Source organism: Mesoplodon bidens, assembly GCF_964165515.1.
Source record: "Mesoplodon bidens genome assembly, chromosome: 2".
Classification (NCBI taxonomy): domain Eukaryota; kingdom Metazoa; phylum Chordata; class Mammalia; order Artiodactyla; family Ziphiidae; genus Mesoplodon; species Mesoplodon bidens.
The window spans coordinates 68,475,803-68,499,135 of record NC_138177.1 but is presented as its reverse complement, the minus strand read 5'-3'; the positions used below and the strand labels follow the sequence as shown (position 1 = coordinate 68,499,135).

Sequence of the window (23,333 nt, the reverse complement as noted above, 5' to 3'; positions counted from 1 at the left end):
GGTAAAGGGTGCTTAGGATACAGAAAGCAGGAGCAGAGGCAAGACAAAGTCCTTTATTAGAAAATATATCAAAATCCCAGCCCCCTGAGCAAGGTCCAGAAGAGGGAGCTACTCCAGCACTGGCAGAAAGTACCCTGGGAGGGGCTTCCTTCAAACACACTTCCTGGGAACCATAAATAGAATAAATATTCACAGAGGTCCCGGGAGAAGTCAGAACACTCTTCTCTCCATGGAAGAGGAAGGGATTTGGGGTCCAGCCCTGCTCTTACCCCATGGGCAGGGGACTCCTAGGAGTCATCACAGAAAATCATGACATCGAGGATTCACAGTCATAAGCCCTGGCTGGTGACCCTAGAAAGAGGGACCCCCAGGGCTAGAGGAGCCCAGCTCCAGTCCAGCAGTGAGGAGAGGCCCCTGCCCCCAGCACGGCAGTAGAGTTCATTTCCCCCACATCCCCTCTAAGAGCAGTGAGGAGCTGAGGGTGGGGAGAACACAACTCTTCTGATTCAGTTTCATGATTAAGGAGGAGTCAGTGTGAACCATGGGGAGCTGTGTGGTTGGCAGCAGGCAGAGGGTCGGGCCTGGCTGGGGGCCGGCGCTGCAGCATCTCCTGACGGAAGGCCTGGGAGGAACCAGGTGGGTAACGGGGACCAGAGGGAGTCTGAGGACCCCGAGGGTCAGTTCCAATGTCTGCTGTGATGTTGGTATATAGAGAGCCCAGCTCTCGAGCCAGCAATCGGTATGTCAGTGAGTTCATCCCATCTTGAGTCCAGGAATTCCGGGTTCGGACCAGGAGGTCAAATCTGAGGATTAGAGATTGGAGACTAAGACCTGGAAAGGAACAGCCAGGAATCTAGGAAACTTCAGGAGCTGCCTGGCTAGGATGCAGAATCCTGAGGATCCAGTAATAATTCCCGGGCAGCCCTCTCATCCTACCTGTGGGGATTTTCCTCGTTGCCCTTATCTCCTCGGTGCTTCACCATCTTATAGTGTCCCACAGATGTGGGGGGCCGAGAGATCTTCATCCCAGCCAGGCGTACCCTATGGAAAAAGCGAGGGCAACTTGGAGGATCCAGAGCAGAAGAAAGCTACTGACAGGTGAGCAAGAAGAGCTAAGGCTAGCAAGGACGGAATTGCACATTTCTTTACACAAAGAACAGCTATTACTAACTAGGCAAAAAAAGTGCCAAGTACTGGAAGGGGAGAGAAAGTCAAACAGAAAGAAGGAAATGGCTGAAGAGAATGTAAAAGCCTGGATGTATCCAGATCCTCAGGGCCTACTGCCAGGCACCCTGGGGGCTTTAAACAATTGGCAGAGGTAGATTTGCACCTCCCACCTTTGTTTCCTAAGTGGCTCCCAGGAGCTGCCCCTGCAGTCTGGAAAGGACCGGGAGAGGAGCCATTTTCTCCAAAAGGGAGGGCAAGACTGGGAGTCACAGACCCAAGTTCAGCAATTCTTATTTAGATGAGTAGCTGAGCTGCCTCAGCTCTGCCACATCCCCTACCCGCCCCCCCACCCACATTAAGAAAAGAGTGGAACCAAGTAATCAGGACCTGGAAAGAAACAAACTCCCACTCTGACACACAGAAGCAAGAAGTGAAGATAGCCTGGGAAGGTACTGAAAAGAATACATACATTTAGAAATTGCTGGGTGCTTTACACACATATGGAATAAAAGAATTCATAGAGATGTCATATCAGAGGACAAAGGGGGAGGAGAAGCAATGGGTCCAGTATATCAAGCCCAAATAGTCAAATGACAGATAGAAAATTGGGTCAGCTGAGGCTGAAGGTCAAAATGTTTCACACGCTAAAAATAAGTTGGCATCATGCCAATGGCACAGACTTTAAAAAAAAAAAAAGTGGTTCTGGGCTATGTGGAGCTGAGCCTCTCCTCTCCCAGCCCTGAAAGGAAGTGTGGTTTGGATGCAACCCTAGCAGAGGCAGGACTGAACTGTCTCTAGGCCCCTTTCCAGCCCTGGAATCCCGTGATACTATAGCCTACTGATCTTATCTTCTCTCCCAGGAACGTAACTAACCAGATCTAAGAGACTGAAGGATAAAAGAATGGGGAGCAGCATGCAAAGCCTGACCTGGGTAGACTGAAAAGACTAAGGGAGAGGAATGGGCACAGTGCAGCACCAGGGAGCTAAGTTAGTGGTAAAGGGCTATGGCTAGGGGTGGTCTCAGAGGACAGTGATCTAGGCTGGGGTTAGGGAAGGAGGTGGTGGCAGGAAGTCTGACCTGGTAGCAATGTCATCATCCTCACCACCCCAGCCCCAGTATTCATTAGGGAAGCCATTCATCTTCAGATACTGGTCAGGAGTGAGCGCCGAGACCCCTCCAAAGTACTGGGGGTACGGGAGGCTGGGGAGAGAAACATCCTTGGATTCCACAAGTCTTCTGGGGGGCCATCCCTCCTTCTTCCACTGGGTGGTGGAATTCCTGCTTCCAGTACCCTCTCATGCCCTCTACCTGTATCCAAACTTGTTCATGGCAACAGCAACATGCCGGGGTCCTCGGGGGTCACACACATACAGATTGTGGTCGTTCTCTGGCAAGAGGTCCACATCATGCAAGAACAAGCAGTCCCATTCTTCATCACGCAGGGCCTCCCGCACCCCAACATTCAGCAACTTTGCCCTGTTAAATGTTCCATTTCCAGCCTGGAAGATAATGGCGGAGGACCAAACTAGGTCTATAGGTAGCATGGAAAAGAAGCATAAAAGTGAAAAGAGGGAAATCAAAGCGGGATATGGGACAAGGAGAATGAAGAGAAAGACAACTTCTTTGTTTTTTCATTCAACAAAAAATTTTTTGAGCATCAGTATGTGCCTGACACTTACATGCTGCTATTTAGCATTTAATCCCGACAGCAAACAAACCATGTGGAACAGGTGGTATATTAGTTATCACTCTTTGCCTCATTTTAGCAGGTTGGGTATCTTGCTCAAGGTGACATATGGAACAAGTGGCAGAACCCAGAATTTTAGCCCAAATCTATCCACTTCCAAATTCAAGAACGGAAAAATCATGGAAGATTATAGGACAGTGGGAATATCCTTAAGAAGTAAGGGACTAACACGTTGGCAGAGCAGTGCCAGCTGCTGCTTTCTTTTTATATATGTGTGTGTGTGTGTGTGTGTGTGTGTGTGTGTGTATATATATTGTTTTTTTGTGGGGGGCTACATTGGGTCTTTGTTGCTGCAGGCAGGCTTTCTCTAGTTGCGGGGAGTGGGGGCTACTCTTTGTCATGGTGGCTTCTCTTGTTGCGGAGCACGGGCTCTAGGCGTGCGGGCTCAGTAGTTGTGGCTCGTGGGCTCTAGAGTGCAGGCTCAGTAGTTGTGGTGCACGGGCTTAGCTGCTCTGTGGCATGTGGGATCTTCCCAGACAGGGCTCAAACCTGTGTCCCCTGCATTGGCTGGCGGATTCTTAACCACTGCCCCACCAGGGAAGCCCCCTGCTTTCTCACATTCAACAGTCTGACCCTCTTTTTTTTTTTTTTTTTTGTCTGACCCTCTTAAAATTATTTCAGGGATCCATTATATGAGAGTGGAGTGGAATTTGTTTGAGGCTTCCTTATAAGAAAGAAAATCAGAAGGGTATGGGAATTGGGGGTACCTGGTGGATGACATAGATGCCATAAGCAATCTGCTGGCGTTGCAGGAATGGGTGCAGGTGGTAGAGCAGCAGGCGCAGGTGGTGCTCCCGGGCACGATGGGGCACAATGATGGCTGTTCGGGACCGGGGCTCACACCCTGCAGGGCGGTACCGGCCCCCCGGTTCCACCCGGGGATTTCTCTCCACAATCTCTGCCAGTGACGGCACTGGGCTAAAGGACACGGACACAGGACCCACTGTTGGGAGGGAATGGCAAGGTCAGGGATTAGAAGGGCAAGAAGAACTGTCCCTGGCAGTCTGATTCTGGGGCTCAGCTCCCCCAAGGGCTTGCTCAAAAATCTCACAAAACCTTGAGTTCCCCATCACTGGGACAGCTTTGCAAAGTCTGGAAGGTGAAGGCTCCTTACCTAGCCTACCTTCTTATTAGGGTTCCATAACTCCCCACTGCCTCACAAGGTTAGAAGCTTACAGTTAGGGGATGGAGAGAACAGACGGACTTCCAACTAACTCACTAAACTAGGAGTGATCTAGAAAAGAAGCAAGTCCTAGCCCGAGGCAAGAAGAGCCCATAAATGGGCCGTGGCTCAACCCAAGAGCCCAGTCGAAACTCCAAATTTAGAGTCCATTCTATCTCAACCTCAGCCTCCCTTCCAGTTATGTGACCCTCCTGTTCTAAGACCCACTCCTGCCATCCTATGCCTGTTCAAGCCTCCCTGTCCCCACACCTTGGCCTTGCCTTCACTTCCGCCTTCCTTCTCCACTCACCTAAGAGAGGAGATCGTTCTGGACAGTAGGGCAGACCTTGAGGAGCTGGGGGGCCCCCTGGGGCAACAGGGGCCCCAGGCAGGTGACTGAGGTTACTGTAGACATCATGGGGATGAGAGTAGTCAAATGTTGGCTCCTGCTCTCGGCCAAATAGAGCGCTGAGGCTTCGGAAGCCCCCCAGCGACAGGTACATCATGACAGCCAGCTGGGAGCCCACAAGCAGGGCCAAAGTGCAGGGTCGCTCCAGCAGCCTCCGCAGCATCCTGGGGTGTAGTCTGGAGAGGGAGAGAGGAGAGTGCTGGGGCAGGCAGGAAGAGAGCAAGCCAGCAAAAAGAGGTCATTGGGCAGGGATGAAGGTGGTGCCAGGGGTAAAGAGGAAAAGAACAAAGTCACAGAAGGGAGCACACAGATGTATGGAAAGAAATAGAATGCTACCACTAGCAGACCTACCACCTGGCACTTCCAGCCCAAGTTTCACTCTCCTCCACCCCTCCCTCAAACCACTGCTATCACCTACTATCAGTCCCCAAGAATGCTTACATCATTCATGTCCCAAGGCCATTTCAGAGCATTCTCTGGACAACCTCCCTTCCAATTTGAGAGGGGGTAGAGATAGACTCACCTAGGTTCAAGCTGCCTTCTTCAGGATCATGGGGACTCCACGGGGTCCCGGGGGAGCAGAGATGTGAGGCATTATATAAAATTGGAAATGTCACAGAGGACAGAGAAAGGCTCCATCCAGCACTCCAACAGCAATCTTAGGACCAGCTGAAACAGAAGTGGTCAAGGATAGCCAGCCACCCACAGAGGGGCAGAGACGAGGATCAGGGTGAAGCTGGTTTCCCAGCTGGGGAAGGGAGGGAAAGTGGTTGGAGAGAAGAGGGGTGAAGCAGCAGATGCTAGGTCCCTGGCCTCTCCCCCATAACCCTCTAGTGTGTCAGATTCACTCTATACTTAACCATCCTCCACCCCAGCAGGACCAACCTGTTTGGAGAGTGGGGACAGGGAAGCTATCGGAGATCTTACTTTCGCCAGGGGGTGAGGCAGTCTTAACAGGACTGTGGGGTGGCCTCAAGAGAACCCAGGGAGGCGGAAGAAACTGGTTCCTTTCCGTTCTTCACGTTTCTGGGAGCTAGCTCCGCAGGTGCAGGGAGCGTGACCACCTGGGAGCTGCATGCAAACAACCTCGGAGCGCGGCGGGGAATAGGTTGGGGGTAGCATCCCCTACCTTTTTCTACCTTTCCCCGGTCCTATCGGAGGTGGGGATCAGGGGTTATTGGTGAAATGAGATAGGGAGAGGGAGGGCTGGGCAGAACCTGTCAGAGGTACCTGGGCTAGCTCACCTAGAGGGCGTGGTCAGCGCTCTGCAGGGGGTTACAGCCCAGTTGTTTCGGAGCACCGTCATCCCACCCCAGTCTCCTCCTGTGTTTGCTCTACCTTGCAATGTGAGCCCACCGGCCTCTGTCCATACTTGCACTTACGTCCCCCTTCCCTGCTCAAGGCTGTCTCCAGCCTTTACCCAAAACTTCTCACCTTCCCAATTTCCCGAACCTTTCTCCCGTGCCTCTCACCCCACCAGCCCCAGACCACACACCTGACCTTCTGCAGCCAGTCGTCACCACCTCCCCGACAGCCTGACAGAAACCTCTGCCGCCATCTTGGAAGCGGGAGCTGCGGAGGCGGGGCCTCGCGTCACGGGGTGGGGCCTCGGGTGGAGCCGCCCCGGCCCGCGAAGCGCAGGGTCTGAGCACCGCGCGGCCTGGGGGGGTCCGGGTGAAGCTACTGCGCAGGCTTCTCGGGGCTCGATTCCTAGGGAGAAGGCGCGGGGGCTCGTCCCCATCGGACCGACTTCCAACGGGATTCCACCCCTCACCCCTCACCCCTCACCCCTCAGACTTGTGAAAACATCAAGTCAAACCGGGACCTTTCTCGGAGCCAAGACGTACTGAGAGGCCGGTGCATCGGAAGACCTCGCTATCGCCCCAAGTTGACCTGAGCCCCTTTCCCAGTGTGTCAGCGGCGCCCCCTTTAACCTAGTGCCACTTATTATCAAAATTATTTCTTGCTCAGGGTACATCGTTGCAGACTGCTCTGGCGCATTTTTGTATCCCCAAGGTATCCCGCAGGCCTTGGAATAGAAACGCTTAATAAAACAAGGAAACGTTGAGTGTGGAGGGAAGGGCAGCGTCCGCTTTAATGTAAAAATGTGTTTCCCCAGATGTTAGAGTAAGATGGACGCTTCATTAATATGCAATATGTTTTATCCTGTGGCTTCTACTACCCGCTTAGCATATTGTGCTCCTTAGAAGCAGATCATCACACTGAGGAAACTTAAATAACTCGCAGTGTCTGCCTCAAAAAGCTCATGTTCTTTTGTGTGGGGTCGGGGTGGGGGTGAAGGGGGTCAGGGTAGTTGTACACAATATAGTGTGATAAATATGATAGCCTAAAAATTGCACCTCATTCACAAGTTGAAGTTTGGGAAAGGTTTCGCAGAAGAAGTGATGGCTAATGGGAAACCTGAAGGACTTGTCTATAGCATGTCCTTCTGTTTTATAAGATTCAGTCTCCATGGAGCTATTTTACAATTCTGTGTGGGTTAACTGATCCACATGCAAATTCTGTCCTGTCTGAGAGAGGTTCAGTTAACCCCCTACTCCCCTCCCCCCCGCATTGTGGGAAAAACAAAACAAAACAAAACAATTTTGCCTCCATTTTCATATTTCTGTATTTCTGATCTGTAAATGTGTCTGTTCTTCAGATTTTTTTTTAACGAGTTATAACATCTGCTGGTTTCCTTATGAGTTAAATAAAATCTTTAATGGGTGTTCATTTTTATACGTGTATTGACAAAAACTCTCTCCTTGACCAAATTTTAGACAGGCTCCCCTGAGCCCTCTTTTCTAATAGACCTCATCCTTGGGCCTATAGCCATTTTTAGCAAGAATCTGGCTAAGTCAGTTTAGCAAGAATCCCCTCATCCTTAATTTCTGATCATCCTGGCCTGCCTTTAGCAAGAATTCTAAGTTGGTTGAGCAAGAGTCTCCCTACTCTTGATGTAATTTTCCATCTACTGACTCATTCTGCTCATTGGCTATAACTATCCAGCTGTCCTTACTGTATTCAGAGTTGAACCCAATCTCTCTCTGATTGGGATAGCCTTGGCACCTATTGCAATAGTCCTGAATAAAAGTCTTTCTTACCATTTTAACAAGTGTCAGAATAATTTTTCCTTTAACAGTGTGAGAGTCATAATTTTACCCTTTTCTGAAAATTATCTTTTGTTTTTTGGGGTTTTTTTTGCGGTTCGTGGGCCTCTCACTGTTGTGGCCTCTCCAGTTGCGGAGCACAGGCTCCGGACGCGCAAGCCCAGCGGCCATGTCTCACGGGCCCAGCCGCTTCGCTGCATGTGGGATTTTTCCAGACCGGGGCACGAACCCGTGTCCCCCGCATCGGCAGGCGGACTCCCAACCATTGCGCCACCAGGGAAGTCCCTGAAAATTATCTTTTAACAGATGAATAGTGTTCTAGACACAGGAAGCCATTGTGCAAAAGTCTGGAAATGAGGAAGAAATTGTGGAGTTGGGGAAATTAAAAAATGGATCAATATGCTAAACGATAGAGTCAGGGGAATGGTGAAAGATGAAACTGAAGAGGTAAATAGGTGCCAGATAATGAAAGACTCCATAAACCATATTGAAAGAGATTGAGTTTTATCCAGTGGGCAGGAAGAAAGCCTTAAAGTGCTCTAAACAGAGAGTGCTACGATCAGAACTAGGAATTTTCCTCCGCTGGAAACGTGGAGCATTATTGGAGTGGTCAAGACTGGAAGCAGGGACCTATCAAGGAGGTTACCGCAGTAATCCAGGAGTGAGATGAAACTCATGCAAAACAAGGTAATATCAGTGGGACTGGAAGGAAGAGGATACATTTGAGAACTTTTAGGAGGCAGATAGGACTTGGTGATTGGCTGGATGTGTCAAGTCAGGGAGTTAGAAAACTCCAAGAGGACTCCCAGATTTCTTTTTTTAAATTAATTAATTAAGTAAGTAAGTAAGTAATTTATTTGGCTGTGCCTGGTCTTAGTTGTGGCATGTGGGATCTAGTTCCCTGACCAGGGATAGAACCTGGGCTCCCTGCACTGCGACCACAGAGTCTTAAACGTTGGACAGAAGCACATTTTAATACACAGCTCAATGTCTTTAAAATCCTCTCTCCCCCACTTAACATTTTCTACCGAGATGGTAGCTCCTCCCCAAAACTACTCCTTCCAACTCGACTCAGTTGCTTACAGTATTATCCACCAGCTTCAAGTCTGTTCACCTTACTTTGATTTTGCATAACAGAGCAGAGCCTGGGAACTGACCTAGCAAGCAGAAGTTCTTTTTTCTTCCACCACTACCCTACTCGCCAAAAGCCGTTATACTTACTTCTAGAAGGGGAGGCAGACACCTCCTCCAGGAACACTTCCTTGACCCCATATTCTATGAGCCTCTTCTATCATGACACCTATCATACAGGTCTGGAATCTTTGTCTTACCTGATTGTCTTAGCCACCAGACTATGAACTCTCTGAGGACAGAGACCATGTCTTCCTTTTTATTATCCCCTGAAAGTAACCTAGAACTTTTGGCACAAATTCTACAAAATAGCCCATTTTAGATCTGACCTAGAAAGTTCCTTGGTATACTTATTTTCTCAGGCCAATGCAGGAGTGGGAAGGGAACAGGGAACGGAAGAGATTTGAGGGGAAGAGAATCAGCATATATTGACACTTACTAGAAGCCACACACAGGGCCAAGCATTTACATCATTATATTCTTAAGTTCTGACAACCTCTCCATAACACAGGTGGTAATATACCCATTTTACAGATAACGAAACTGAGGCTCACAGAGATCAAGTAATTTAAGATCATGCCATTACATCTTGGCTCTTGCAAAGCTTAGATTCAGTCTGACTCCAAAAATCTGTGTCCTTTCCAGACACTGTGAGAGAATGATTTGACTCTAGTTTATAACAAAATGGCTTATTTATTGAACAAATAAGTGGGATGAACAATTCATTCTCACTGGGGAATTAGGTCAGTTAATATATTTCCTCTGACCCATTTTCAGGCCCCAGTTCTCACATTTTCAGCTTCTCAATGCTTATTTGCATCTACATTATCAAGAGAATGTGCTAATGTATCTCTATGGAGTTGCACATGTGTATGTCAATGTGTGTCACTGTTTGTGTATTTGTTTATTACTGGGTTTGTAGAGCCTGATATTGGTTGCCCAAAGATTGTGAGGGATGCCTTCAATCTATACTTCCTCCTCTCCCTTTCCTTCCTAAAGCTACTTAAGTACTCTGGGCCTGTCCCCATATAAGGTCCTATCTGAGGAAGTTGTTTGGAATTGTTGTTCCCCCCCTCCCCTCATCTGCCTCTTTCTGAGCATTTTTAGAACTGGTGGTTTCCTGCAGCTGTCAGCTGGTTTCTCTTGCTGCCAATGATTTTGGCTTTGCCCCCAGTGACAGTCAATGGGGAAGGTGCTCAACTGGTTCAGAAGCATCCTCTGAGCCAACAAAATGTTACTACATTAAGTTCTCCTTTCTTCCCCCTTCCTCCCCCACAAGTCCTGACCAATGGGATGCTGGTTTTGTCAATTACTATCAACCTGGTATTTTAGAAAACCAAACACTGTAATACCGTATGGAGATTAAAGTGGAGCCAGAGATGGAGTAGAACTGTAACTGAGTAGCTGGTCCCACGGCACCCCTCAGGAATGCTGGCTCTCCCACCCCCACCACACAAATAGGGGTTGGACAAATGCCCAGATTTCCTCCGCTCTAATCACTGAAGTCGAGAATCTCAGGGACAGAAAGAACTTAAAGAAATTGGCCCAACTCACAGTTACTGCTTCGACCTCTTCCCCCACCTTGAACACACAGGCACACTTGCCATCCCATAAAATAGTTGTCCATCTCTCCTTGAACTTCTGCAGGGATGGCGCCCTCTCAGCAGTCACCGACTCTTCTTCCTCCAGCTCATCACCCTTCTTTTTCCCTTAAGGACCAGATACTTGAACTGTCTCCATGCCTGCTTCCTTCCTGTTATTCCTGTTTCTCCTCCTGCTTGTACACCCACACCCCAGCTCAGACCCATGAAGGCAATAAGTAGGCCGACTGAGGAGTCAGAGCTCATCTTGGCTCTTTGAGGGAGGTATGCCCTCCCCACATCCATAGCAAGAACTTGTTGGACCCCTGACATCAGGATATTTAGGCAGTCTACAGCCTGGGTCTGGGAAGGGTGGTATGGGTGAGAACATTCCAGGAAGGGGTGAGGCCTTGCTAGGGATTTAGGGCCAGGATACCCATCAATTCTCTTTGAGGAGCAAGCAGCTCTCTCTTCTCTTCTCTTTCACTGTATGCCTCCCCCCCACCCACCCATCCAATCACACAGGTGGCCTCTAAACTCAGTAACTTTCTGGGAAAAACTGCTTCATGGCATTCAGAAGCCTTCTCAGTGAGTAAAGGGCTTTCTCTTAAAATAATGTATATAAGTGTTTTATTACCGTCGGCACTAAAGAAACGTAAGAAGGGCTATCATGATTACCTGTTCCTCAAGGTCCAACCCAAGACTCACCTTCCTTAACCCTCATAGCCCATTAAGCCCAGGCATCAATCTCTGTACAGTTCAATTTGCCCTTATCATACAGTTCTTTGTACCACCCAATATTTCTCTTTGTGAAGGTATAGTACAGAACCTTCTCCCAGATTGCAGTGAGCATCTTTACTTGTGTATTGTCTGCGTTTGTACTTTACATCTACTTAGCACAGAACTCTGCTTATTGTACCATCAGCTCATAGTATTAAGGTCTGTCTATAAACATGTTATTGGTGGTCCAGTTTTGCTAATCAGATGAAATAGTTGAAGATCGCTCTGGCCTTGTCCCACTCTCCTGTTTCTCCCTCCTCTAGCTTGGTTGGTAGGAGGACAGGAGAAAGGGCCTGGGCCCAAGCACAGAGGTGGGGGCCATGCATATGGAAGAAAAGAGGCTGAGCAGAGTAGGGGGTTGCCCTGTTCCTAGTGCTGCCAAGGGAGTACGTGCCATACTTGGTGGTACAAAGTCCAGGGCATTGTGTAAGGCGCTGCCTCGTACAGAACTTGAGCAGCGAAGCCCAGCCCCAGTGAGCAGAGTGCACACAACTGCTACACTCTCCATGGCTTGCCTTAATCCCCTAGTCCCAGCACTATATCCCGAGCAGTATTGGGCAGCCCAGCTAAGAGCCACTACGGCAGAGAGAAGCACCCCTAGTTCCCCCATTTCCCCCTCTTCCACTCCCTATTCAGGGTCTTCTTTACCTATAGTTCCTCCCTCACCTCCACATTCAGCCCTTCCCCAATCCCTAGCAGTCCTGCTACTACCAGTCAAGACTGTAAATTCTTGCAGGGTCCACCTGCTGCCCTTTCCCAACCCTGTTCCCTTAAGCAAAGTCACCTGCTCAGAAGGAAAAGTAGAACTGATTTCTGCCACCACTGAACACCTGGCTCCCCCTCACCTCAGCTCCCTCTCCGTGCTTTTTTTTTTTTTTGCCCTCCTGACTCTCCCCTACTCCTCTTATTAAATTCCATTCTAACATCACATCTTCAAAGAAGTCTGCTGGGTTTACACTGGTTGATTCTGGGGACCCTGTACCAGTCACTCAGTAGTCATGAGGATAACCTCTCACATGGGTGCAGCCTTCACTATTTTGAAAATATTGTAACATTTGTTCAGAACAACCCTGTGGGAACAGGTATGTTTTAGCCCCATTACACACGTGAGCAACCTAAGGCTCAGCATCCGTGACTTACCCACCACTACCAGCTAGGAAGATGCTGAACCCCAATTGAGATTCAGACCCATCGGCTCCCGCTCCAGTGCTCTTTCTATAACAGCTCCCCCCAACTCCCTCAACTAGCACTCTCATTACTAAGCGCTTGTTTGTTTTGACGGTAGTGTTCTAGTTATCTTTCACATTCGTGTTCTTGTCAATTGTGCTTGTAGCCAAGTGTTTATTATGCCTCCATGTGGATGGGAGCCTCCAGAGATCAGGGACAGAATTGTCCTTTCTCTGACAGTCCTTCAAAAGCCACGCTAGGGTTCTGCCAACCAAAGGAATTGGGCCTGGGGGCCAAGGGCAGGCACCACTGATGAAGATCTTTGCCACCTTCAAATGCACTGCAGACTCCATGGACAGTGGAGCCGAGGACGGTAAGGTGGTGGTGATAATAACTGACAGCAGCTGACATTTGTTGAGCACTTACCAAGTGCTAGGCATTATGCTAGTTCTTTATTTACATTAATCCTTATAACAAATTTCCAAGGGAGGTATTATTATTGTCAAATGAGGAAACTAGTGTTCAGAGATGTGGAGCCAGGGTGCAACCCACATCTGTCTGACTCCAAAAGGAGCACATAAATAGCAGAATTCAATTTATATTTAAAAATATGATAATCCCTTACTCCCTGAAGGCCTATCCTACCCTTGACTCTTCCTCTCCCAGAAAAGAAAATTCAGGGAGAGGAAAGCTAGGCAGGAGGAACCTCATACACACACACACACACACACACACACACACACACACACAGATCACTTACGCCTATCACCACCACCCTGGATTTCCTAGACAGGGTGAGGGCTATGAGGGCAGGGGGTCAGTTTCCCCAGGACCCTAGCCCCCATCCCCTTCCCTGGTGCTAAATAAAAGTGAATAAATACTAAATAAATACAACCGGGGTCTACCCTGCCTTCCCCCTCCCTCCTGTGACCAGCAGGGCAGAGGGGGCAGTTTAGATAGGGGACTATCTCCCAGCCCCTTCCATCCACCAGCCATCCAGGGCAGGAAACCCGGGCAGGGCCAGCCTGCTCGGTAGGGCAGAGAGAAGGGGCGGGCTCACCTCACAGCCCCTCCCCAACTGTGTCTCGGTGCGAGGCAGCTGCCGAGCCCCCTTATTCTCCCAGCCAAGTCCGAGGCCCCGGTGCCCAGAAAGGGCAGCCGGGACGGTGAGGTTATTTCCTGCCCGCCCAGGAGCGCCGCCGGAGGATCTCCAGAATCTGTGCCTTGCGGTGCAGCCAGTCCTGGGGAGGGGGGCGTGGCGTTGAAGGGGCTGGCCGGGGCACGAAGAAGCTGTAGCGGAGGCGTACGTTCTGGGGGTTGCCAGCCACCAGGACCTGCAGCGTCAAGGGCTGAGCCAGGGGCCCGTGGCCGGACAGTGTCTCCGAGGCTGCAGTGGCCCCGCTGTAGCGCAAGCTGACCGCCCCGGGCAGGACCACGTCTGTGGGGGAGGGTATCAGCGTGTATTCACCATTGAGGGCATAGGAGCCATCGGGGAGCTTCAGGGCCAGGTAGAGGCTCCGGACACCAGGGGTACCCTGCTGCCGGACCAGGATGTGGGTGGCCCCTGCGGGGATGGTGACCACACTGTTGTATCCGTACCTGTGTGCAAGGAGTAGAGGAGAACTCAGCATCTTCCTGAATCCTCTCAGCCTTTCTCATCTGTTTGTATGATTGTATGTGTGTAGAAGGTTGTCTCCTCAGATCTACGTGAGCTGTCCAGCCTAGATCTGAGCTACATGCAAATGTGCCCTCCTTCCTCTTCTCTCTGGGCCTTTACACCTGCTGCCCCCTTACTGAGGTGCCCATCTAAGCTCCGCCTCCTTGGTGCCTGTCCAATTCCTATTCTTCCTCCAGAAGGGAGGTCACCTCCTGGGAAGCCTTCCCTGATGCCCACAAATGCCCTCACAGCAGCCCAGGCTGACAACTTTAAGCAGGTGGGACACTGTGCTGTAACTGTGAACTCGTCTGTCTCCCCTACTAGACTGTACATCAGCTCTTTGAGAGGAGAAGCAGTGTTGAGTTCATTCACCTCTGTATCCCCAGGGCCCAGAGCAGCGTCCAGGAAGGTGGGAGGAGGAAATAAATGGTGAATGAACCTGAATTTTCTGAAGGAGCCAGATTGCTTGATGCAGCTAGAACCATCCCCACCGCACACCATGCACTTGTCAAATTTCTTTTTGGAGCCAATGACGCGGTCACAGCCGGCATGGATGCAGCGGCCCTGGACACAGACTGAGGAGCTGTCTGGAGAACAGGGGGTCCCATCTACCACCTGAGGAGAAGAGAGGGAGTGATGAAAGGGTCTTCCTTAGTCAAAACGGGTTGGTAAGTCGAACAAGACCCATATCCCATCAGGGAGGGGATGCCAGAAAAGTTGGGTGAGGGAGGGGATGTGGATGGAGTGTGGAGGGAACCCCAGCCATTGTAAGGGATGATAATCATAAAAGCCACCATTTTCAGAGCACTCACTATGAATTAGGCACTGTGCTAAGTGCTATATAAATCTCACAACCACTATTTGAGGTTTGTAGAGATGGAACACTGAGGTTTAGAAAGATTCAGAGCTTGCCCAAAGGTTACACAGCTGGCAAGCAGAGAAGCCAACACGGGAGTTGCAGGTCTGAGTCCCAATCCCAAGCCCTAAATCTTGGTGGTACCGTCCCAGCTGGACACTAGAGGGCAGTCAACCTGCAGGCATTCTCCCCAGAACAGGGGTGAAGGATGCAAAACTGCTAGGCTTGTTCTTCCTTCTTCAGCCTCAACCCAGGGCCCTATCACAGAGAGGGGGTGCAGGGACATTGCTGTCTCCAGGAGGCCGGTCCAGTGAGGGACTGGCCATCCATGAGCTCAATGAGGCCACCACTGTAATTTGCCAGAGGAGCCCATGGGAAGAGGGTCAGAGAAGTGCCCAAAAGTCCACACACTTCCATTCTCACAAAATGGAGCACTGGAAGATGGGCGAGAGAGAGGGAAAGAAACCAAGGGAAATGGGACAGGCTAGAGCTGCCTGATTGGCAACTTATCCAGAGTCCAGGGCTAGTTTTCTAAATACCCACGGACAGAGAAGTCTGAGTGGACCCCTGGGCTGGCCGGGCATGGCTGTGGGAACGCCAGCAATAGTGCTGTTTTGGATCTCTGCCATCAGAAAGTAGAGGGCGGGTTGGGCAGTGTGTGAGCTTAGACAGGGCCCTGGGGCATCCTGGTCCTCACCCGTGGCTCCAGCACATAGTAGTAGCCCAGTGCCCGGGCCTGGCAGGTGAGTTTGCACTGGTCCCGGGGCGCCACACCTGTGTAGCGAGGAACCCAGTCCATGGGCCCTGGGAAGTTCTTGAAGAGGTCAGTGCGGTGGTTGTAGGCAGCACACTGCTCTTCACGGAAGGTCAGTGCTGTAGGGTTAAAATGGACAGTCAGAGCCCCTCTCTCCTCACGCTGCCCCACCAGCCCCTCCACCTAGCCTCTCAGACCTCCAGACAGCATGGCAGCTCTCTCCCCCACAGACTACCTGTCACTTTCCTGGAGGGTAGAGTCACGCCCCTCAACAGCAGGGACAGTCAACACCTCTTTGGTCCCTGAACTCAAGGGACAGTCCTTTCTGTCCTACCAATCCCTCCCCAGGCTCCCATCCGTCCCACTCCTCACCTGAGCCAGTTGGGCAGTCCTGGGTATTGCAGGAACGAAAGCGGGTATGGCGGCCCTCACAGTACTTGCCACCATTCCGGGGGATGGGCCGTGTGCAGTCCCGGGAAGAGAACTGGACACCACCTCCACAGCTCCGAGAGCAGTCACCCCATGATCCCCAGGGGCCCCAGCCACCAGCCTGTGGGATCTGCAGAAGGACAGAATGGAAGAGTGGGATAAATATCCTCTCTTGGGCTCAGGGCCACTCACTCCTCCCCCAGGCCCTCTGCCCCTCCCCTGCCCTTGGGATCTCACATTGAACTCCTGGAGCTGGTCCATGTGGAGGCAGCGGCCACCCATACAGGCCTGTGCGGGCCCACAGGGGGTACCATCAGCCCAGGGTGAATGCTTGGTCTGGCACATGGAGTGGCCATTGAGATGGCCAGAGCACCAGAGGGCAGCACAGGGCGGCGGCAGCTGAGGACAATGGCGTGAGTCAGGCCCAAAGGTCAGCTGGCATTGGCGGTCCGCATCGTAGTCCTTGCCGGGGAAACTCACAGGCAGATGCAGGGGAGCCTCTGGCTTGTCTAAGAGACAGTGCCCTGGGAAAAGAGGCAGGGGTATGAAGTCACCAATAGGTTGAAGGGGTGCCAGCCTTGGGCTCCCCAGGGCCTGACAGATCCTCAAATCCAAATTCTAGGACTGGAAGAAGCTTTAAATAGCAGCTAAATTTATTCAATGCTTATTATGTGATGAACATTGGCTAACTGCTTGACCAACAGTATCGTGTTTAATCATGGCCAAAGCCTATGAGGTAGTTACCGTTATTAGGCATACTTTACAGATCAGCTACACAGAAGTGAGGTAACTTACAGCACACATCTACCCACATCTAAAGAACAGGATCAGGATAGGAACTCAAAGCACTAGATCTTCCTACCTATTCTAACCAGCTACAGAATTCTTCAGTCTGCTTCTCATCAACAGCCCTGCCCAATCATAGTCATACTGTTAGGCATGCACACCTCAAGTGACAAGGCAGTCACCTCTTTCACAACTAGCCCCTTGCAGTGTTGGACAGCTGTGGCCCTTAGAAGGTCAGTTCTAATTCTATTGAGCCAAAACTTGCCTCCTGTAGCTGTGCTATTTATTCTGAGAGGAAGTGGGAACCACACAAAGGCAGCAGCATTTCTCACCCCATCCCACACTGCAGAGGAGGCACATTGGAAGGAGTCAATTTGGCCCATGTGAAATGCGGCAGAAGAGAAAGTACAGTGGGGGGCAGGAACTGGGTCCTGCACAGGGAAAGGCGAGTGCCATCTGCTTACCATAGCCATTGTCCAGGAAGTCAGTGATGAAGCGGGCACTGCAGGGGGACCAGGGCTCCTCGGGATCCACGTGAGCCATCACAGGAGCCATGACATGGCGGGAGGTACTCCCAGGCCCATTCAGACCAACACATGGCTTTGAGTTGTCATGGAGCATGTTGAAGACATGGCCTGTGGGAGCAGAGGCCCTGTTATGGTCCAAGGGTCTCATCCCTGTGCCCTCAGGGGGTTGAAGGCCCATCATAAGCCTGATTGCAGCTATGGATGGTCAGATCCATTTCCCATCCCAACTTGCCCCCAATGTCTTTCTGGTGCTCCAAGGGCTTCTCAATATGTAGCCCCCCTTGCTCTGTCTCCCCTCTCCCCATGATACACTCAGGGCCCCTCCCTACCCACTTTTCCTTATAGCCAACATTCCCAACCCTGATTCCATCCACTCTGTCACTGACTCTTGTGGATAATCTCTCTCAGTACTGTGCCACCTCCCTCCAAACACACACACACAGTTCACAGTAGATTTCTACACACTATCTCATTTAATAGAAAAACCTAAATGTTTGTCTACATCCGGAGCAGAGAAGGGTAATGGCCCTGGACCTAGTCCTGGGGAAGAGGAAGAAACACCTTGTGACTTGCATTTGTACCCTGGTGAGCTCACTGTCCCCTCACCTCACCCCTGATAGCTCTCTCACTCATCACAGGTGCCCCATGACCCCACCCCTACCTTACCCAGTTCATGAGCAGCAGTGAAGGCTGACTGGAGCCCATCATCCTCCACGATAGCACAGCTCCGAGCTGGGTCACACACAGTGCCCACATCAGCCATGCCTAGAGTGTCACAAGTAGAGACCCCACACAGGTCCTGTGGAGAGGGAGATCAGAGACAACACATGAGGAACCAAGACACCAGCGTCCACTGAGCTGAGATCCAGATTAGTGGAGACCTGGGCACTGCGTATCCAGCACTGTCAGGGCCCAGATAGCACTGGCAGTGTGGCTGGGACCAGGCACCATGTTGAACAACTCCAGGGGCACCATTTACATCACAGTCTGTGCCGTGGTGCTTCTCGGAGTTGTGCAGTGCATGGCCTGAGGTGCTGATTGGGGCCTCACCTGACGGGTAAACAGAATGGCCGTGTCAAAGTGGTCAGGGTCCGAGTCCTCGGGGGTGTTGAGTCCTCGCTGCCAGGCACAGAAGCTGCGCAGGGTCTGGGCGGCACTGGGCCCTACTTGGGGCCCTTCCTCACCTGGCCCCAGAATCACTAGCCGAGTCACCACCAAGCTGACAGGGTTGCGGATGCTTGGGTGCTTGAAGGCCTTGGCCGCTGCTGCCATGACCGTCAGCAGGTAGCGCTTTAGCCCAGCACCGTGAAATGCCACCATCTTGTCATCTGCCACCACCAGGGTCTCCACAAATCTACTCAGTGAAGCAAAGCGCTGGAGAGGAAAAAAGGGGAGGAGTATCCTGAAATAGCCTCCCAGACCCATGGATCACTTCTCCCCTCCCTTACTTCCTGGGTCTGGAACTCAGCAGAGCCAGCTGGGCCACATACATCCCACGGGATTCCTGATGGGTCTCGGTGGGGCCTCCCCCCCAACTCCAAATCCCAGGGCTTTTGTGGTAACGCTGAGAAATCATCTGCTGGTTCTGAGAAGGGGAGGGGATGGGGATGCCACGTCCCAGGGCTATGTGGGCCCAAGAGGTGAAAAGCAGCTGGGACTGCCTCTGGGAGGGACTTTGGGGTCCCCCATGGCTGAGTGTGTCTGGGGCTGCAGGACTGGGGCTAGAGGGCTGGGCTGCAACGTGTCTGCCCTGTGTGGTTGGAGGAACAATTCAGTCAGCAGCTAGGGCCAGGGCCAGATCTCAGCGTGGCGGGTGTGGAGGGAGCGTCTGGTCTGGATTAAAGCTAGAGAGGGAGGGAGGAAGGAAGGGAAGAAGGGGGGAGACTGGGAGTGGGAGGGAGGAAAGGATGGAGCCTCAGTCAGCCTTGCAGTCAGTCCACAATGTGGGAAGGGGACGGACCAGAAGGGGGTTCAGGATGCCTTTCCTCCCCGGTCCACTCCTGCCCTAGTTTGCAGTTTGCCAGAACAATTTTGAAGACAGCATCAGAAGCCAGAGGCCAATCTCTTGGGCCTCAAACCTCACTCCTTTAGCTGGTGGTGAAAATCAAATTTGGGGCCCAGAAAAGAGTCAAGGCCAAGGGGCTATCAGGAGGGCCTCATTGTTGGGGACTGTGCCAGTAGGATGCCATGACCAGGCAGGGCCGGGGTGGAGAAAGAGAGCGGTCATTCCCAGCATAGAGTCTCTGACCCACCTCTGGGAATCCCCTTGGGATCAGCGGTCTGGCTAGGAGAAGGGTTGGGGCAGGGAAAAGCCAGAGCCTTCCCAGGAAAGGAGGCCAGTGGAAAGAGAAGAGGCAGGCAGAAGGGAGGGAAGCAGCAGACTGGCCAGAAGTGGAAGTGGGTGGAGAGAAGGTGAATAGGGGTCAGTAGGACAGACATGGCAGGAGGACACTGCAGGACACAGACTCCAGGGCTGCCTACCTTGGCTCTTCGTGGGCTGGAACTGGGGTTCCCGGGAGGAGCCTGGACGTTGCACATGGGGCCCTGGCCGCTGGCAGGACTCTTCCGGCGTAGGATGTGAGCCCCAGGCCCACCAGCAGAGTTAGGGGTGCCTCCTTCCAGGGGCTGGATGTGGAGTTCAGTCCCTCGATACTGCAGCACCCCTAACAGAGCTCCCCCATCCCAGTGCAGAGATGCCACCGACTCCGGATCTCCGTTGATGGTGCCAGTGAGGTAGGTGCCCGGCTCTGCCCCGCCCAGGAGCTCAGGCGCCCGGCCCAGGTATTGCACCGTCAGCCCCTCCACCCGCACGCCGGGGTCCTGCTCCAGCTCTAGTAGCAGCATCTCCCCAAAGGCCGGCAAGCGGTACAACAGCCTGGCAGGGGTGCCCAAACCAGGCAGGACACTGTCGTTGAGCTTCTCTGGAAACACGATCTCCTCCTCCCGGGGGAGGGGGCTGGCCGGCCAGGCTGAGGGCAGGAGGGAGGCCAGCAGCAGCAGAAGCAGCCCGGAGACGGGCACGGTGGGGAGCAGCAGGCGGGGTTGGATTCCCCACAGGCAGCAGTCCGCCAAGCCCCTCCCGGGATGCGAGTCCGTCCGGGACATGGCACTGGTGCTGAAGCTGGGAGGGACTGAGGCCGTCTGGGCACCAAGTCCTCCCCGCCCTGGCTTTGGAAAGCTCCTCTCTGCAGCCTGGGGGCTCGGACTCCAGCCAGGGTCAGAGGCAGAATTTTCAGAGGGTCTGGGGACCTTCAGAGGAGATGAGATGGAGAAAACTTGGCCCTTAGGCTTAGGAGAGGTGCCTAGTGGTCTGGTTCCTCCAAACTCTCCTTCCACACCCTCCTCTCCTGGATCTTTGTTTCTCCCTGCCTGTGTCTTCTGCAGCTTCTCTGGCCTCTCCCTTTGCACTCCCTCAGACTCTGTCTGGCTTCGCTTCTGTGCCTGTCCTCTCTCTGCCTCCTTCCGCCGTGCCTTTGTTTCTGTCTTTCTCCTCCTCTCTCTCCCGTGTCTATGTGTCTGTGGGTCTCCCTGTGAGTTCTTCCCAGCCTTTCTCCGCGCCAGCTCTTTTAAGCATCCTGAGCCACTATGATTGGCTGAGCTGTAAGCCATTCAGCCAGGAGCTCTGGTGGTAGGACTCAGATGGGTGTTTCATTGCTTCCCAAAAATCTAGTTTTTGTTTTCCTTTAAAAAAAAAAAAAATGGGACTTGCCCAGGGGAGGGGAATCTCTAGCAGCCGGATGGATCATAGGCACCGGGCCAGCTGATGACATAGTCTTTTCCCAAACCCCACAGTCGGCTCTCAGCTGTCTCTTTCCCTTTTTGGTGGGACAGAGCCTCAGGAAGGGTAGGAAGTCAGGGAAAGGGCCTGGACAACACGTGAAGAAAGGACCATGGTCCCAGGAGAATTCTAGCTCCCACTGTCTAACCTGGCACATCCTCCCTTTTCTCAGGGATCCCTCATGATGCCCTCTGCCCCTAGAGGCTGGTTTCCAGGGCCGAGGGAACTGAGTGAGCTGCCAGGGAAAGAGGGTGGGGAATAGGTAAGGAAGCATCAAGAGGGCAGAACAAAGAAAGGAGGTAGCTTGACACTGTTCAGGATGGGACCAAGAAGCTGGAGAGAGTACGGGAGGCAAGGAGAAGGGGCAGGCAAGGAGACAGTGATCAGGGAGTGTACTGCCCAAAGGTAGGATGAGTCTGCTTAGAATGGGCACATGGAGCCGGCAGAGGGCAAGGCAGGAGGGGTTAACGACTCTTCCTTTTATAGAAGGAAGATCTAGGGTGGCACCTCCTCTTCCCTAACGTCTCTCCTCTCCCTCAGGATCCCCTTTCCTGAATTACCATTCCCCGCCCCCTCAGAAGCCCAGACAGCCATTCTGCCTCCAGCCTCCACTCCCCCCAGAGCTCCCCCTCCCTACTTCCTGACTCCCCATTTCCCTGGCCCAGCTCCCAGTAGCTTCCCCCAGGCTCTTGGCCCTGCTCCTACCCACTCCCAACTGCCCTAAACCCTCCCCCAGCCTCAAGTCAGCCAGCCCCCAGCACAGGAAAGACATGCTCTCTCAGGAACCCAGAAGTACCCTATGTCAATCCATCAGAGGGAATCCCCACCTGGTTCCCCTTTTCGGCCCCACCTTGTCCTAAGAACCCAGTGGTTCCTGGAATATCTAGTAATCTTTTATTTCTCATTCCCCATGGGACAGGGAGAGGGTGGTTGCAGCATTGTGTGTACAGGAAAATTAGGGAACTGAGAGAAACAGAAACCCAGTGCCTGGGATGGAGAGAGTGCTTGGGGAGGAAGAGGTAATGTTAGGGAAAGGAAGCAGAATGATTCCCTTGGTTTGGGACTGGAGAGAACTCAGCAAAGAAGTCTTGGGGGTGGATTCTCAAGACAAGGAAGGAAAGAGTTCAGAAGTAGGGGCGATTTCTGCTCACCCCATGCTATGGCCACTCCTTTCCCCAGGATATCCCCAGGAAGGAGAGTACCGTCAGCACTTTCCTTTCCCAGAGGCAGACCACCTGCCCCTGCCCCCATTCCTCTATTCACTCTCTGCCTAGTCACCTCCTGTCCTCCACATCCCATCCGCCAGAATACTTCCTTTTCCACTCCCTTCCTGCTCAGGTTGCTGATACCTGCCCTGGTGATCATCACTTCCTCTATCACCCACCCTCTTCTGACTGCAGGACCCGCCTCTTGACCCACCACATGCCCTGACCTTGGTCCTAAGGGGAGGGGGTTGGTGCTGCAGAGTCAGACAAAGGATGGGAGACAAGAAGGGGCAGGAGCAAGAGGAGCTGTCACCAGAGGACTCTTACTGCCCCTCTGCACCCGCATCTGAGACGAGGACAAAGGGGCCGAGTAAGCAGTGAAAGACAAAAAGCCTTAGAGTTACAGCAGCAGTGTGTGTGGGGGGAGTGTTGGTAGCAGGGAGAAGGCACAAAAGATGCAGTGTCCTAGGCAGCCCCCCAGGATCCCTCACCCTAGTTGCAGCTCAAGTTGCCCCTAGGGCCAAGCAGCCCGGAGTCTATCCTGACTTCTCCTAGGCTGGATTAGGGCAAATAAATGCAGTCCCCACATCGTCCTCCCTCACTATCACCACACTCACTGTGTTTCAGCTATACCGGGAGAGAAGGCCCAGGGAGACGGTGGGGAATGAGGGGGGCAGGGAGGCACAGCCTCTGCCTGGCTCTGTGAGGGCTGCCGAGCCCACCCAGGTGTCCCAGTCAGTTCCCACAGCCAGGGATATGGCCTCACCCTTTGGTACAGTTCCCATTAGGTCAACTCCCAGGCTAGAAGTCTGGCTTTCCCCTCTTTCTTTGTAGCTAAGAATTCCCTGTCTCTGCCACTCTCCTGGTCTGTCTGCCCCACCCTGCTGTCCTTCTGGTGAGCTGTGGCCCAGGCACCCTGTCTGGAGGAGATCTGGGGAAGGCCTCTTTCCAGGCCCCAAGTGGGAGGGATGTGCAGAGTTAACGGGTGGCCCAGCTGGAGCTGGGCTTGGAAGCAGAGAGAACAGGAACTAGCTCCAAGGCTGGAACTCCTCTTTGTCTCTTCCACACAGGATTAGGATCAGACTCC

General features: G+C 52.4%; 2 protein-coding genes across 4 annotated transcripts; both read right to left on the bottom strand.

Annotated features, from left to right (window-relative positions):
• Positions 1 to 44: 44 nt before the first annotated feature.
• On the bottom strand, positions 45 to 6,061 carry B4GALT3 (beta-1,4-galactosyltransferase 3). 3 transcript variants are annotated; one of them, XM_081224537.1, is made up of 8 exons: positions 5,982 to 6,061; positions 5,010 to 5,155; positions 4,388 to 4,685; positions 3,623 to 3,858; positions 2,477 to 2,667; positions 2,246 to 2,368; positions 937 to 1,041; positions 45 to 803 (listed from the first exon to the last, which is right to left on the bottom strand). In XM_081224537.1, the coding sequence occupies exons 3-8, from the start codon at positions 4,647 to 4,649 to the stop codon at positions 530 to 532; spliced, it is 1,191 nt and encodes a 396-aa protein (XP_081080663.1). In that variant the 5' UTR covers positions 4,650 to 4,685; positions 5,010 to 5,155; positions 5,982 to 6,061; the 3' UTR covers positions 45 to 529. The 3 variants fall into 3 exon arrangements, with proteins under 3 accessions (XP_081080663.1, XP_081080662.1, XP_081080664.1); XM_081224536.1 differs by having other exon boundaries at positions 4,388 to 4,662; XM_081224538.1 differs by lacking the exon at positions 5,982 to 6,061 and adding an exon at positions 5,731 to 5,951 and having other exon boundaries at positions 4,388 to 4,662.
• Positions 6,062 to 13,296: 7,235 nt separating this feature from the next.
• Positions 13,297 to 20,817, bottom strand: ADAMTS4 (ADAM metallopeptidase with thrombospondin type 1 motif 4). The gene is made up of 9 exons (XM_081256668.1): positions 19,745 to 20,817; positions 18,314 to 18,637; positions 17,930 to 18,062; positions 17,201 to 17,371; positions 16,188 to 16,474; positions 15,894 to 16,080; positions 15,465 to 15,640; positions 14,351 to 14,526; positions 13,297 to 13,853 (listed from the first exon to the last, which is right to left on the bottom strand). Exons 1-9 carry the CDS (start codon positions 20,366 to 20,368, stop codon positions 13,427 to 13,429), a joined length of 2,505 nt encoding a protein of 834 aa, XP_081112794.1. The 5' UTR covers positions 20,369 to 20,817; the 3' UTR covers positions 13,297 to 13,426.
• Positions 20,818 to 23,333: the final 2,516 nt, after the last annotated feature.

Coding starts and splice junctions, on each gene's coding strand:
- ADAMTS4 (XM_081256668.1), bottom strand. CDS start 20,368: ATGTCCCGGACGGACTCGCATCCCGGGAGGGGCTTGGCGGACTGCTGC. Junction 16,081..16,187: donor ACCAGCTCCAGGAGTTCAAT/GTGAGATCCCAA, acceptor GTCCTTCTGCAG/ATCCCACAGGCTGGTGGCTG. Junction 13,854..14,350: donor GGCTCCTTCAGAAAATTCAG/GTTCATTCACCA, acceptor CCTTGCACACAG/GTACGGATACAACAGTGTGG.
- B4GALT3 (XM_081224537.1), bottom strand. CDS start 4,649: ATGCTGCGGAGGCTGCTGGAGCGACCCTGCACTTTGGCCCTGCTTGTG. Junction 2,668..3,622: donor GCATCTATGTCATCCACCAG/GTACCCCCAATT, acceptor ATTATCTTCCAG/GCTGGAAATGGAACATTTAA. Junction 804..936: donor AACGAGGAAAATCCCCACAG/GTAGGATGAGAG, acceptor TCTAATCCTCAG/ATTTGACCTCCTGGTCCGAA.